This window comes from Mustela putorius, unplaced genomic scaffold, assembly GCF_011764305.1.
Source record: "Mustela putorius furo isolate JIRA1106 unplaced genomic scaffold, ASM1176430v1.1 tig00003927_pilon_pilon_pilon, whole genome shotgun sequence".
NCBI lineage: Eukaryota > Metazoa > Chordata > Mammalia > Carnivora > Mustelidae > Mustela > Mustela putorius.
The window spans coordinates 1,725,397-1,739,594 of NW_025422072.1; the positions used below are offsets into that span (position 1 = coordinate 1,725,397).

The following is a 14,198-nucleotide window of genomic DNA, read 5'->3' on the forward strand; positions in this document are numbered from 1 at the left end:
CATAATGATGATGATGGGGAATAAAGGCTGTTCCCCTGAGCCAGGCATTAGACTTTCTTCTCTGTGACCTAAAAACAATTGTTTTAGGTAACTATTTTCAACCCACTTTTTATTCAAGGCGACTGAGTTACAGACAGATTAACTAACTTGCCCCCGAAGATCCAACTAGTACGCTTCAGAACAAATGGAGATTCAAATCTAGGTTGGCTGTATTCCAAGGTGCCCATGAGTTCCCACATCTCTGCTTTCCAGCGAGCACCTCTTTACCGCAGTCCTCTAAAAGCATTCACTGTATTCCTAGAGCAGTTCTAAAAGCTTCCACTGTATTCCTATAGCAGCTTGCTTGAGTTTTTCTGGTGAATGTCTCCACATCCTGACTTTTTTTTCTTTTCAGTAAACTTCCCCTTGCTAATCCCTCCTTCAGGGTAACCTTGTTAGTTTTGAGGACACACCCCTGGCTAGGCCTGGGCTCACAGGGCCTCCTCTTCCCACCCCTTCCCTCTGCTGTGGTTTAAAGTTTCACTAGATGCCTCTGGTTCACTCCCTTTGCTTTAAGTCCTTACAAGGGCAGGAGGAACCAAGGCTGGGCCCAGGACCCATTAGTCCAGGGGTGATAGTGAAGGGGTCTTGGGGGGAGCACTGACCCTCCCTCCCCACACACCCCCTTCAGCACTGGGACTGTTGGCACAAAAGAAAACCAGTTGGGAAAATGAAGATTTTCTGGTAAGACCCTGACCTTGGAAAGGGTGGTGGGGAGACTGGGTTGGAGCCCTCAGAACCAAGGGTCTGTGTTTCTGCAGTGGTAGAATAAGAGGAGGTGAGAGCAGATGGGAGAAGGGAGAGGAGAAGAAGAAAGAGACCCAGACAGAGACACAGATGGAGAAAGACAGGCAGACAGATGAGAGTGAGACAAGAGAACAAGCATAAGAGACAGGAGACAGAGCAAGGAGAAAGAGAGAGCTATTAAAGTGAAGAAGGAGAAATACTAAGATAAAAGAAAACATAGACGAGGAAATAGATGTAGAAATGGTGAAATAGATAGATAGAGAGCAAGTGAAATAAAGCAAACAGCAGTTTCATGATTGTTTTAGTGCAGGAGCTGGAAATGTGAGAATTCATTGAATCTCCCAAGATTTCAAAGTCAAGTGGAAAAAATAAACTATAGTGAGATTAATCGTGTTTACCAGATATCAAAATATTTAAGTAGTCCCCATCTGGAGGGATTCTTATTTGAGTCATTGTCTTTTCTCCTCTTCAGGAAAATTCCAGTTTTCTTCTTTGTATGCAGTTTCCTGGGATCTTGGGCATCTGCTGCTGTCAAGCGTCGCCCAAGTAAGGGCCACAGTTTCTGGATTTTGAAATATCACTTGTTCCCAGAAAGGATCAGGCAGGGCTGTGGCTGAGTGAGGAAGGCATGAAGCATCCATGGTCCTCCACAGCCTCACTTTTCCATCCTCCTTTAGCCAGGGGATTGTTCCATGGCTGGTTTTATGTGGTCAGTGTTGGGTATAGAAGAGAAGTCCTGGCTGTGATCACAACTGGCAGGAAAGCCCAAGCTGGGTACTCCAGTGCCTTGCACAGTGCCTACTTGGTTCACATGGTGATTGGTAAGGTTGGGTGGGTGGACCAACAGATGGATGAATGGCCTGGGGTCAGTGGAGGTGTAAAAACTATTTTAATATACTGGGATGGCTGAGCCAAAACTTGTAGCTGGAAAATGCTTTTTCTGAAGTCTAGGAAGTCTCTGTTGTCAGGTCTGTCTCAGCAGGGTGCTGAGGTTGGACAGTTACAAGAAGCCTTCTTAAAAATCTTTCTCCCTGCAACTTTCCATCTGTGTAAGGAGCACCCAATTTAATTCTAGGATTTCTCATTGAATTAAGGGTTTAATCATTTTTATGATTCTTTTCTTTTTTTTCATTAGTTTTCTCCATTCTAGGATGCGAGCAAGAGTCTAGTTGGGACCCTTTTTTGATCTCTTGGAATGAATTTATAAAATTAAAAACACCCTATATATTTTATTTTGGATTAATGAAATCCAAGTCTCCCTGCAAACTCCTCTATTTGACAAAGATTCCTAAGAACCCCACTCTCCAGAAGTCCCATTAACTGGCTCAAGACTGGCTCTGGATTCTCTTAGGAATCCTAAAATTTGTGGTGTTTAAGGAATATTTTCTAGTCCAAGCCACCAGAAGTTTCCCAAACAGGCATCTGACACCATGCCATTCAGAACATGGCACAGCTCTGGTTCCAAAAGGAACAAATTCCCAACTTCTGCCAAAGGAACATTTCCCAGTACAAATTATTAAAACCTTCCACCTTGTTTCTCTTCCAGGATGAGTTGAAGATAAATTAATTATAATCATAGAGTCATAGAGTGAAAGTCAAATACATTATAAGCAAGCTATTTGGCATATTCTCCTCCTTTAAATAGTTGTTCAGATCTTGTTGTTATTGATATATCTTCATGGTCCTTGTAGGGGTTAGGGTAGGATGACATGCTACTCTTTTGCAGGGTTCCCTGTTAATTCAAATTCTAATGGTGGAAATGAACTCTGTCCAAAGGTCAGGATTGGCCAAGATGATTTACCAGGCAAGTAGCCTTATATCATATTGAAAATGCATGCTTTCTATAAACTTACCTGATATATTCTATTATTTGGGAAGGTTGTGGAAAGGAATATAACCAATCTCACTTTAGACTTTTTATTCTGTGTTCCCTTTCTGTAGGCTTTGACTTGATTTCTCAGTTCCAGGTAGATAAAGCAGCATCTAGAAGAGCTATTCAGAGGATAGTGGGATCAACTGCATTACAAGTGGCTTATAAATTGGGAAATAATATAGACTTCAGGATTCCAACAAGGTATACACAAATATTTTATCTAATTATCTGTCTCAAATGCATTTTAAAAAATGAAAAGCTATGCAATGTTAGAAAATCTCATGCTCAATCCTTCTTAGATCACCAATTTATTTGAAGATGAAGAAATTTATTTACCCATCTTCAGGGTTCAGTGTCTAAATACGTGAATACTCTTCATGTTTTCAGTATGTAATTTACTTTTCATTCCAAGAAGCAAAAAAAAAAAATCACTGAAACCATTATACGTTGATTCAGGACATGCTCTTATTACTTTGCTCACTGTTTTTGTGTAATTTGTCTGGTTTTGGCTGAAAGGACCCTCTGTGAAAAGTGCCAGAGGTTAAGCATAAATTTAACTAGGAACCGTGGAGTGGTTAGAAGACTCACAATGGTGCTGTTCAAACATCGTAGTGCTGAAATTGAACCACACTTCTACTGCTTGGCTCCTGGCAGGAATCAAACAAAAGCAAAACTAGAATAATGATCACCAAAGCAATGCTAGTGATTATAATTTAAAAATCCTCCACTTTGTTTACCTTCCTCTCTAGAACTATGTTTTTTATCCTTTAAAATATTTATAACTGTGGTGCTTTAGTGTATGTAAGTGTTGAGTCAAGCCATTGTTATGAATGAGCTTCAGGATTTTCAGTTTTATATCATTTAAATACCATAAATGTAATTATCATGATTATTGTATGTTTTAATGCACTGCAAAATAACTGAATTAAGTTTCCTTTGATAGATGAATAAGAAAATTAGGGCTTTGATAAAAATTAAGTTGTAAAAGTAAATAATGATTATTTAGAACAATAAGAGAGTATTATAAAAACTCTAAATGTGGGTTACCTGGTGGCTAAGTGGGTTAAAGCCTCTGCCTTCAGCTCAGGTCATGATCTCAGGGTCCTGGGATGGAGCCCCGTATCAGGTTCTCTGCTCAGCGGGGAGCCTGCTTCCCCCTCCTCTCTCTCTGCTTACTTGTGATCTCTCTCTGTCAAATAAATAAATAAAATCTTTTAAAAAAAAGCTCTAAATGTTTATATATAATCTTGAGAATTTGGTCAAGTTAGAATATTTTCATATATACCAGACTGCAGATAGAAATTCGTATTTTGAATATAAAAACCATATTTTTCTAAATATGAACTATATTTTATAAAATGACAATAGTGCACTGCATAAGCTCTTTTTCTAAATTTACTAATTAACATTAAATCTCATCCTCATGACAATCCTGCAGTAGAGACATTATTATCCATATTTTATGAAAGAGGAAACTGAGGCCAGAAAATTTAAGTTACTTACATGAGGTCCCAGGGTTAGGAGGTGCTAGAAAGATGGAATTTCAGGCAGAATGGTACTACAACCACTACTCAATATTGACCCTGAAAAATTATTCACACTCGGAAAGATTACAGGCATGATAACAGCTACTGACTTTTAAAAAGATTTTTGCTTGTGTTTTCTTTTCATGCACTGAAAGGCTAGTTGTGTTCTTCTTCTTCTTCTTTTTTTTTTTTTTAAGTAGGTTCCATGCCCAGTGTCTAGCCCTAGATGTGTTCCTAAATAAGCTTTATAAAACATCAATGTTTTTCTTTCTTTAATAAAATAAACATGATGCAAGACCCCCTAATGCTGACCTAATTCCCTTTTCTATAATTTGAGGTACAATCTGGACTGTCATTAACTCTAAGTTCAGGTACTGACCAACTTGAGGTCACATCAACCTGTACCTCCTGTTCATCTTTGCTGTTGCTTTTCTCTAAGTGCCTAGAGCTGTCACTAAATATTTTTCACAAAATACAACCAATATCCTGTATTCCCTATTTCCTTGATTCCCTGACCCTCAAAGACTAAAAAACTCTGTTTTACTGACAAAGCTTATTATAAGATGAAAAAAGAATTAGGGAGGAAGTAGAAAAATTAGGGGAAAAAATAAAAAAAGGAGGGGAGAGCCAGAGCATTGAAATAAATGGAATCGTAAATAGGTAATAAAGTGTACTTTTGGGCAAGTACTTACACTATCTTTGTTTCAGTCCCTTCAGCATAAATCAAGAATGATAACTGTGTTGTAGATTTGCCATGAAGAGCAAATGTTAGTAAGTTGGAGAGGGTTTGGATAGAGCCTAGCACACAGTCGTATTAGTTAAATATTCATTCAATGAGTAGAGAGTACTAGAAGGAGAGGGTGTGTGTGCAAATGGGAGCCTTTTCTCCTTAGTGGGTTCTTTTCTTTTCAAGCTGCTCTCCCAGTCCTACTGATTCAAAAACTGGGTGGCAAGAAAAGCAGGGACCGGAATTGCTCTCAGAACATGCAGGGAGTAGTCTCGGTTTAAAGGAAATTTCTATTCTGGAGAACATAAGTTCTGAGGGAATGGAAAACAAAAACAAAAACAAAACCTTAACAGGATTTTTTCATGGGAGGGAAATGAGAGTACGGCGATAAGCCAGAATTTATCCTCCTATTTTCAATTTTTTGAAAGATTCTGAGACATATTTTTTACTGCTTTTTGTTCTTCGTTTAGACATAATAATATCATATTCTCAACTCAGATTTATAAACATTTTGTATTTGTTTACCTTAACAAATATAATTCTTGGTTCTTTTTTGGGTTAAGGTCATAAACAAATCTTTCAAGGTCTAGTCTCCTTATCTTTTATTCAAACACTTAGAGTTCTTCTTTTAAGGTACTCTGTGCAGATTGTAACATAATGAAATAAATCATTTATAGATCCAGCTTCTTTTACATTATGTATGCTGTCAAGTTTACTTATCGATGTGCATAGCATCTTTGCAAGAACAGAATCTCAGGTGTTCAAAAAAGACAATGCTACTGACTGCTATGTAAATTAGACTTGTGAGGACTTCTAAAAGGTCTTAAGTGTGTATACATACAGATACATTTTGTGAATTTGTACACTAAAAGGAATTTTCTTTTTTAAAAAATTTATTTGACAGAGATCACAAGTAGGCAGAGAGGCAGGAGGAGGGAGTGAGAGAGAGAGAGGGAAGCTGGCAGGGAGCCTGATGCAGGACTCAATCCCAGGATCCTGAGATCATGACCTGAGCCAAAGGCAGAGGCTTAACCCACTGAGCCACCCAGGTGCCCCCTTTTCTTATACTGACAAATTATATTACCTAGTTTAAAAGACTAACATGATAATCTTGACTATACTTATATATACATATACAAACAAACATATATATATATATTATCTTCATTCACATGAAGAAAGAGAACAGATGGATGCCTTTGATTTAACAATGTGTCTATAAATGAACTGTTCTTCTAGTAACCTCAGTCACCAGCTCATTTAAAAAAAAAAAGTTTTTGGCATTACAGAACCAAGTCAGAGATAAATGGGGACATTCTATTCTATCCTACCTTTAATATAGTCTCTTTGCTTATTTAGCAGAAAAGATGAGATGAAGTATAAATTGGGAGAGATTCCTCAGTCAACCTCAAAATCTCTTTGCAGAAGAGTCACTTAGACAAGTTACTGTGACTAGTGGAATCCAAGCAAAATAGATTTGTTTTATCTAGGGACTGATGAAATTCTACAGGCTTGCTCAGTGCATCTGTAAGCAAATATATAAGTTTACAAAAAACCTAAAAAAAGTATACTTTAAGGAAGAGAACAAAACATTAAGATTCATCTTTCTTCTGTGAAGGGTTCACCCTCAACAATAACTATATTTGGACAACAAAGAAGAATAAATTCTTGAAGCATCTGGTTAAAGCCAGATCACTAAATGAGAAGAATATTAAAATAACACATTCATAATTTAAGTGGATATTTGTCAAATTTCACCATTGAATAAAATTTTTAAAACTTATCTCCTAGCTCCAAGTTAATTGAGGTCAATTAAGTGAAATGTATGAACTTCTATAAGGTTTTATAATTATAAAGTAGGCAATATATTATACTGTCAACAGTGAACCTTTGCTTCTTCTCTAGAGGTTAGTCTGGCATATGCATATTCTGAAAATCTTAAAGTCAAAGGAAATATTTCAAAATCTATATTAAAAGTAAATATCAAATGTAGACATCTTTATTCTTGGGAAATAGTTCTTGCACACATTTTTTCTTCTTTAGCTCCAAACTGAATTTTTTAAATGCATGTGTTAAAATCTCCTGTATACTTTTTTAAAAAAATATTTTATTTATTTGAGAGACAGCGAAAGAAATCAGGAGTCGGGGGTGAGGGCAGAGGGAGAGGGAGAAGCACATTCCACTGAACAAGGGACCCAATGTGGGGCTTGATTCCAGGACCCTGAGATCACGACCTGAGCCAAAGGCAGATACTTGACTGAGCCACCCAGGCACCCCAAACCTCCTGTATATTTGACAAATAATTAGTGGATTAAAAACTTTGCAGTAAGTATAATACGTATCACCAGTGATCATTTAAAAATGTGTAGTAACAAAGTAATTCACCCAATATTATAAATAAAAACAAAGTTGTTTGAGACATAAATTTTAAAAAAAGTACTTGGATGCTCAAAGGGTGTTCTGATGAAAAGCTTCATATTTTTGTTATTTTTATAAAATCAGCAAAGCAATGAAATTTGTTGACATAGTTGACCCATTTTACTGAAGGTGTACAAAATTACTTGCAGTAAGTTATATGTTTGTTTATGATATTGTGAGGGATGATTAAGTTTTATAAAGTCAAAGTAAAGATAGAAAATCTTAGTAAGTTGAATAATTTCACTTATTGGTAAACGTTCTTGGAACTGAATAATTTTTTGGTTTAGAAATTCTTGACCCCCAACAATGTATTTTATTGCAACTGGCAGTGACACATATGCCAATATAATAAATTTATGTTATTCATTTTGTAACAAATCAAATCAGCATCTACTTAGATATTTCTTCTTGCCTTTTTCTTTTTTACTTTCACAAGATGGGGCTCTTTAACAGGAATCTGACCTGAAGGAAGGTTATTCAGGACTTTGAGTCCTGGTCCGTAACTATTTTCAGAAATGTCAAATATTATTATTTACCAAAGAAAATTAATGGCATCTAACATGCTCAGTGTGAAGGAGGTTCTCAGGTTTATAGTGACTGAATCTCAAAATGCATATGTGGGTCTAGGATATAATTGTGGAGGGAACCACCCAAGCAATTGTGGAAATAACAAACACTCCTAACAATGTACTATATTAAAATTAAGAAATTTAAAAGCTGCTTTAATTAAAATGGCTTTATTAACTAGTAGAGCTGATTTGGATTCCAAATGATCTCTTCTTTAATTTGTGAAAGAAATGTTGCCAAGAACCTTGCAAGAATATGTTTTTTGGCTGAGATGGAATTCCTGAACAGGAGCTCTTTAGGTAGCATAAATAGTAATATTATTGGGGTTATGTGGCATTGGGAACCCTCCTTAGCTGTGAGGAAGGGTTTTGTTTTTTTTAAGTGTATTTTAGGATGAAGCATTAACGTACATGAATGATTGAACTTCTCTGAAGGTTTTTATGGACAGTCATGAAAGAACAAGCAGTGCATGGTTTTTAACACTGTAGTCTTTCTGTAGGTCTAGAATCTAAGAAAGCACACGGGAATATGGTAATATGCATGGGTACAAAAAACAAGACTTTTATTTACTGTTTTAAAATTTTACTCAGGCATTTATATCCCAGTGGTCTGCCTGAAGAATACTCCTTTTTAACTACTTTTCGGATGACTGGAAGCACACTTGAAAAGAACTGGAGCATTTGGCAGATTCAGGATTCCTCAGGGAAGGAGCAAGTTGGCGTGAAGATTAATGGCCAAACAAAATCTGTTGCATTTTCATACAAGGGACTGGATGGAAGTCTCCAAACTGCAACCTTTTCAAATCTGCCTTCCTTGTTTGATTCCCAGTGGCATAAGATCATGATCAGTGTAGAAAGGAGTAGTGCTACTCTTTTTGTTGATTGCAACAGGATTCAATCCTTACCTATAAAGCCAAGAGGCCAAATCGACATTGATGGCTTCGCTGTGCTGGGAAAACTTGCAGATAATCCTCAAGTTTCTGTTCCGGTAAGTATAAAACCATACATGATGGTCTATTAAAACAAAACTGGATTGCTTAAAAACTAATACTTCAGGTATCTTTGATAATCATCTGAACATCTTAAGCAATGAATAGTTATTCATTTTCAAAATTCATTCAACCACTTACTCAAAAAGCATTCAGTGCCTGTTTTGAGCACACAGCATGTATCAGACGAAATGAGAAATCAGAGAAAGTTGAATAAATGGCTCTTGGTCTTGAGGAATTTCAAGTCTACTTGGAAAATGCTACATGCTGACCTGGACCTCCCAGAATCCTTCAGAGGCAGTGTAAAAGAACATAATACTGGTGTGGTACACACTGTGTATAAATAACTAATGAGAATATTCAAAGTAAGGCTAAGACAAATGGTGGATTCAGTAAGTCAGGAGTCTGTGCTTCTTGAAGGCAATGAACCTTGAAACAGAAGGATCTACACAAGCTGAGGGAAAGGGCATTAAATGAAAAGGAAGTGGAGAATAAGTGGGCCCAATCCAAGGTCGGGAGACCAGTTGGTTTGGATGATATGCCTATGTGAAAATGAGTGTGTGTGTGTGTGTAAGTGTGTATGTGTGTAAGTGTGTGTGTGTGATGAAGGGAAGAAAGGTAGCAGATTCTAACTGCAGGGCATGAGAGAGAATGTTAGGTAGCCATATGATGTCTGATTAACAAGAATGAAAGCATATAGATGGTAAAATACATAGTTGGAAGTAGGTCTTGCATGACATTATAAAAGTAAACAATTTTAGAACTCTGTTCAGGATTTTGCTGTAGAATTCCATGGATATAAAGGTTAGGAATTATGTAGTAACTGAAGAGTTGTACCAACTAATACCGTATAGTTCTACCATTTTGAATTGTTTAGCTTTCATTGAATACTTTAAAAGGGTTGGTGAGTGCTGTGAAGTGTGTAAACCTGGTGATTCACAGACCTGTACCCCTGGGGATAAAAATATATGTTTATAAAAAAAAAAAAAAAAAAAAAGGGTATTTTATAATGTTATTACAGGAATTTAAAAGCATATCTTATATGGTAAGTATTATTTGGGAGAAATTACAGAATTTAGAGTTCAATAAACTATGGATGCCAACATATTCTCTCTCTCTCTCCCATATAGAACTGTTACATTCTAGTCACAAAACATATCATGGCATGTAGCAGGGGTGATACAATGATTTTGAATTGTTTCTGTATACTTCTCCAAAGGAAAAAGGTTATCAGGCACTCAGTAATGGAATTGTTCAAGTAACTTATTTTCAAGGGAAGAACTGTGATTAGTGTGAAGGGTAGTGTGAAATTTCTATATTCTGTGATGGACAGGAAGCAATTTGTAACTGCCACATTACTGCTCTGGCTTGTAGACACTTGAGAAACTATTTCTTCAACTAATGAGTTATCACACTTCAAGTGTCTGGGTTAAAAAGCCAATGGGACCACTATTATGCCATCTTGAAATTTCATGCAGTAAGATTGTTGCAATGGCATGGGATAGGTTTGCAGACAACACCAAATTTCTACAGCATCTGTGTCATTTCTGGACCATGGGTAAGGGCAGGGAGACCCTAAGGCACCTCGGTAGCATAATGAACATCAATCAATCAAGTATGTGCAGAATTGATTTGTTGATTCATTGGTCTTGAAAGACACCTCGGTTTTTTGTAGTTTCAAGTTTTTATTTCAATTCCAGTAGTTAACGTACAGTGTCGTATTAGTTTCAGGTGCAGAATTTACTGATTCATCCCCTACATGCAACACCTGGTGTTTATCACAACCAGTGCCCTCCTTAATCCCCATCACCCATTTAATGCATCCCTTGTGAAACACTTCAAATCACTATCATTCTGGATGTGAGGACGTTATTAAACTCTTTGATTGCCAGAGTGGTAAAGTCTCAATATTACTCCAATATATTATAATCTAGCCGATAATGCTATAGCTGATTGTAGGTTTTCTGCCAAGTCTAGTTTCATATCAGAGTGGAGACCAGTTAGGACCAGTTATCCTCCATTTTATTCTGCCATGTGCAGGTATGCAACAAAGAACCTGGTAGCTGATATTATATTTTTCCTCTGGTCCACCAAGGAGCTTTGCAAAGTCAGTACACTATAGCCAATGTTAAAAGTAATTGAAGCAGGCATGAACAATTTTTTTCCTTTATACTGAGTTTTCACTCTCCCACAAGGAAAGACAAAAGAGATTTGAACCTAAAGCTTCATTAAAGTTTCATATTTGATATATAGTGGTGGGTAGTAATAATAACTAAAACAGGTCAAGGTTATAGGCCAAAAAAATCCTATTTACGTCCAAAGACTGACAGTGACAATGTCAAACTCAAACTTGTCACCAAAATATATTCCTCAATTTTTACCCTATATTAGACAAAGAAATAGAACATTCTATGTAAGGAAAACCCATTTATGCTATTTAAGCATCTTAATACCCTTAACATGCCAATTTAAAGTTTCAAAAATGCTTTCATTCCCATTAACTTATTTATCCTTGCAACAATTTTTTAAGATAGCAAGCACAGATTATCTCCCTTTCTCCATTGACGATGTACCTTCAAGAGTGCTTCTGGTTTGTAAGAAGCCATGTTATGCATACAATTTGTAATCTACCTATTTTCTGCTGTGCAAACTCACTTCCCTTCGAGAAAAGTAAAAATATGTATCACCACATATTCTTTTCAAAGCATTTCCTTCCTTACATTTTTTTTTCTCACTTACATTTTGGAAGGCATTTGTGATTTGTGTAGACTTTTCAGGATTTACTTTGCAGGACAAACAAAATAAATGCTCTTTTTTTTTTTTTTTAAAGGAGGATTATACACTATAAAACATGGTCTCACACCTAACCTACTTGGTTATGGATTTAGTAGACTTGCATCATGTGGCTATATACTAGGTATACAAAGTTAAATAATTCACAGATCTTGTCTTCTTCAGCTCAGTCTCTTGAGAGTCAGGGGTTGAGATAAGTAAACAATGACAACACGACATGATCAGGGTTATGGTAGTGAATGGAAGCATATGGAAGAAGGTCCCCAGCCTGATCAGGCCAGGGAGGCATGAGAGTGGAGGTCAATCATGTTTACTGTAGAAGATGATGTTTGGAGAAACCCTGGGGCTGAATGGGATTATCCAGGAGAAGACAGTGTCCAGTGTTGTAGGAAGAGAGGCTCTTGTGTGGGCATTCCCACATAGATAAATTCTTTCTTTTTCAAGTTTTGTTAGTCTTTCCACACTGCTCCTTACTTTTCTAGACTAGAATAGTCAAATACTCATACAAGTTCCCAAAGTCCAAGTTCAAGTGCCATGAGTTGACCCTAAACCCTTGTTTTTATTTTTGTTTTATGTTTTTGACTTCTCACCAGTTTGGCTGAAATCTGAAGTTGCTAGCAATTACTGAAGCTCACCAGTGACCATAAATCCCTTAGAAAACTTTAGAGAGTAATGAATAACAGTATCCATGTATTTTGGGAGGTAGAAGTATACTTATAGGGCACCCTTCTCTCCATCTGGAGACAGCAAATAGTCCATATTAATGCGTGAGAAATTTTATATTGGAGTGGACTGTGCCACTAACGTAAAAACAATAAGGAAGAGTATATTTTTCAGTTTTTCTCCATGAAATTGGATTCATTCTAATCTTTGACATTCTAGATTAATTGAATACTTTTCTCGGGATTAACACTGGCTTTTCTTTAGCAAATAAATCAAAAGCAAACATCCCTTCTAAAGGTATTAACAAATGTCAAAAGGTAGCCCTAGGAACTACATAATAAAAAATGCAATTGAAAACAACATTTGATGGAGCACTAATGCTGAAAGACTCATTTATATTGTACTTGTTTGTGATTTTCTCATATCTCTCCTATCTTGTGTACCTTTCCCTTTTCTACATTGGAGAAGGAAACCAATTTCAAGAGGTTTTTCATAAAGCTTGCCGTATAGCTCCTCACGTGATCTACAGCTCAAACACCTTCTCATCATTCATGGTTATTTAGTGGGCTCAGAGCATTTTATATTTTTTCCCAATGTACTGCTGTAATACATTGTTAGTTTGATTTTAAAGCAATAAATCCCATATTTCCTATTCTCCTTTGTGCCCATATTTTAGGATGGTGCCATTTATCCCACTGCAAAGCTCAGTTTTCTGGCAGCATACCATAAAAACATGTTATTTTATGACAGGTTCTTTATTGTTTGTTGTCAGCATGATTGCCTCGGAGAGTTATTTGGTACAGCTCTATTAGAAAACAAAGTTAGCCTTTCTCCTTTTTCAGGGATGTACACTAGGGGTTTGGGCTTAAAGCAGGATACACGTTTATGTGGCTTTACAAATACATGGTTTTTCAAAACCTTTTTCTTTTTTACCTATGCTTATTCAAAATAAGCCAATGTGGAAAATAATCAGAAGATAGAGTATCTTTAAAAGTATATTTCAAGAGGGCCACTCTTTGTTGTTAAATTCAGAGAAAATGTGAGAGCAGATAGAAAGAACTGTCAAAACTAGTGATAGAGAAGTTATCTGTCCTTTTTTCTCTTCCATAGAATTAAATCACAAATCTCCACAGACAGAAAGAGTGTAAGTTTCATAAATGATAAAATGGGAAAATCAACTATGAGGTTGTAGTTCATATTCTTTTTGGTATTTAAGAAATATTGTAGAAAAGTTATTTTTCAGTGATTTAAGAAATGCATACTCTCTGCTATGCATAATAGCTAAACTATTAGGTTTGCTTATTAAGTTTTTTTTTTGACAAATACACCTTTTACAAACACTCTTTCACATGTAAGTATGAAATAAATACAAAAGAAATAGTTATGTTATGTATACATAACCGCAGGAAATTCTCTTTATAACACTTTGGTGTGATTTGATGGAATATTTTTGAATACTGACTGTGAAGACAATGTTTTGGAGATAAAATCTAGTCGGCTGCTTTGTAAACCATATTAACAATATCAGCTGGATTTTCCACTAGGTGGCAATGAAATGACAAGCACACAGGGAAAAATCTGCTAACGTAGGAGGGGCTATAATCAAAGGAAGGGATTATGGATAACTAGAATATAAACAAAATGACGGTCAAACTTACTTTTAGTGGAAAATTGAAAACACTAAAATTTTTTATTGGCCTCAGCTATGCCCATACTGTTGCAATAAAAAAAAAGTGATATTAGTTTTTCTATTTCTATTAAAGTGTATATGGGCTAAAATCATAAAGAAATCTTTGTTATGTAGACTGGATGGTTGTAAGTCAGGAGATTAATTCAATATTATTATTCCTCCTCTTT

At 36.2% G+C, this 14,198-nt stretch overlaps 1 protein-coding gene across 1 annotated transcript in view; it reads left to right on the top strand.

Moving 5' to 3' along the window:
* The first annotated feature begins 517 nt into the window (after positions 1 to 517).
* Positions 518 to 14,198, top strand: part of COL9A1 (collagen type IX alpha 1 chain) — an 84,507-nt gene continuing 70,826 nt past the window's right edge. Inside the window, 5 exon segments of the mRNA XM_045069375.1 lie at positions 518 to 723; positions 1,259 to 1,332; positions 2,513 to 2,590; positions 2,728 to 2,860; positions 8,488 to 8,884. Of these exon segments, the coding sequence (XP_044925310.1) occupies positions 710 to 723; positions 1,259 to 1,332; positions 2,513 to 2,590; positions 2,728 to 2,860; positions 8,488 to 8,884 (696 nt within the window). The 5' untranslated portion in view covers positions 518 to 709.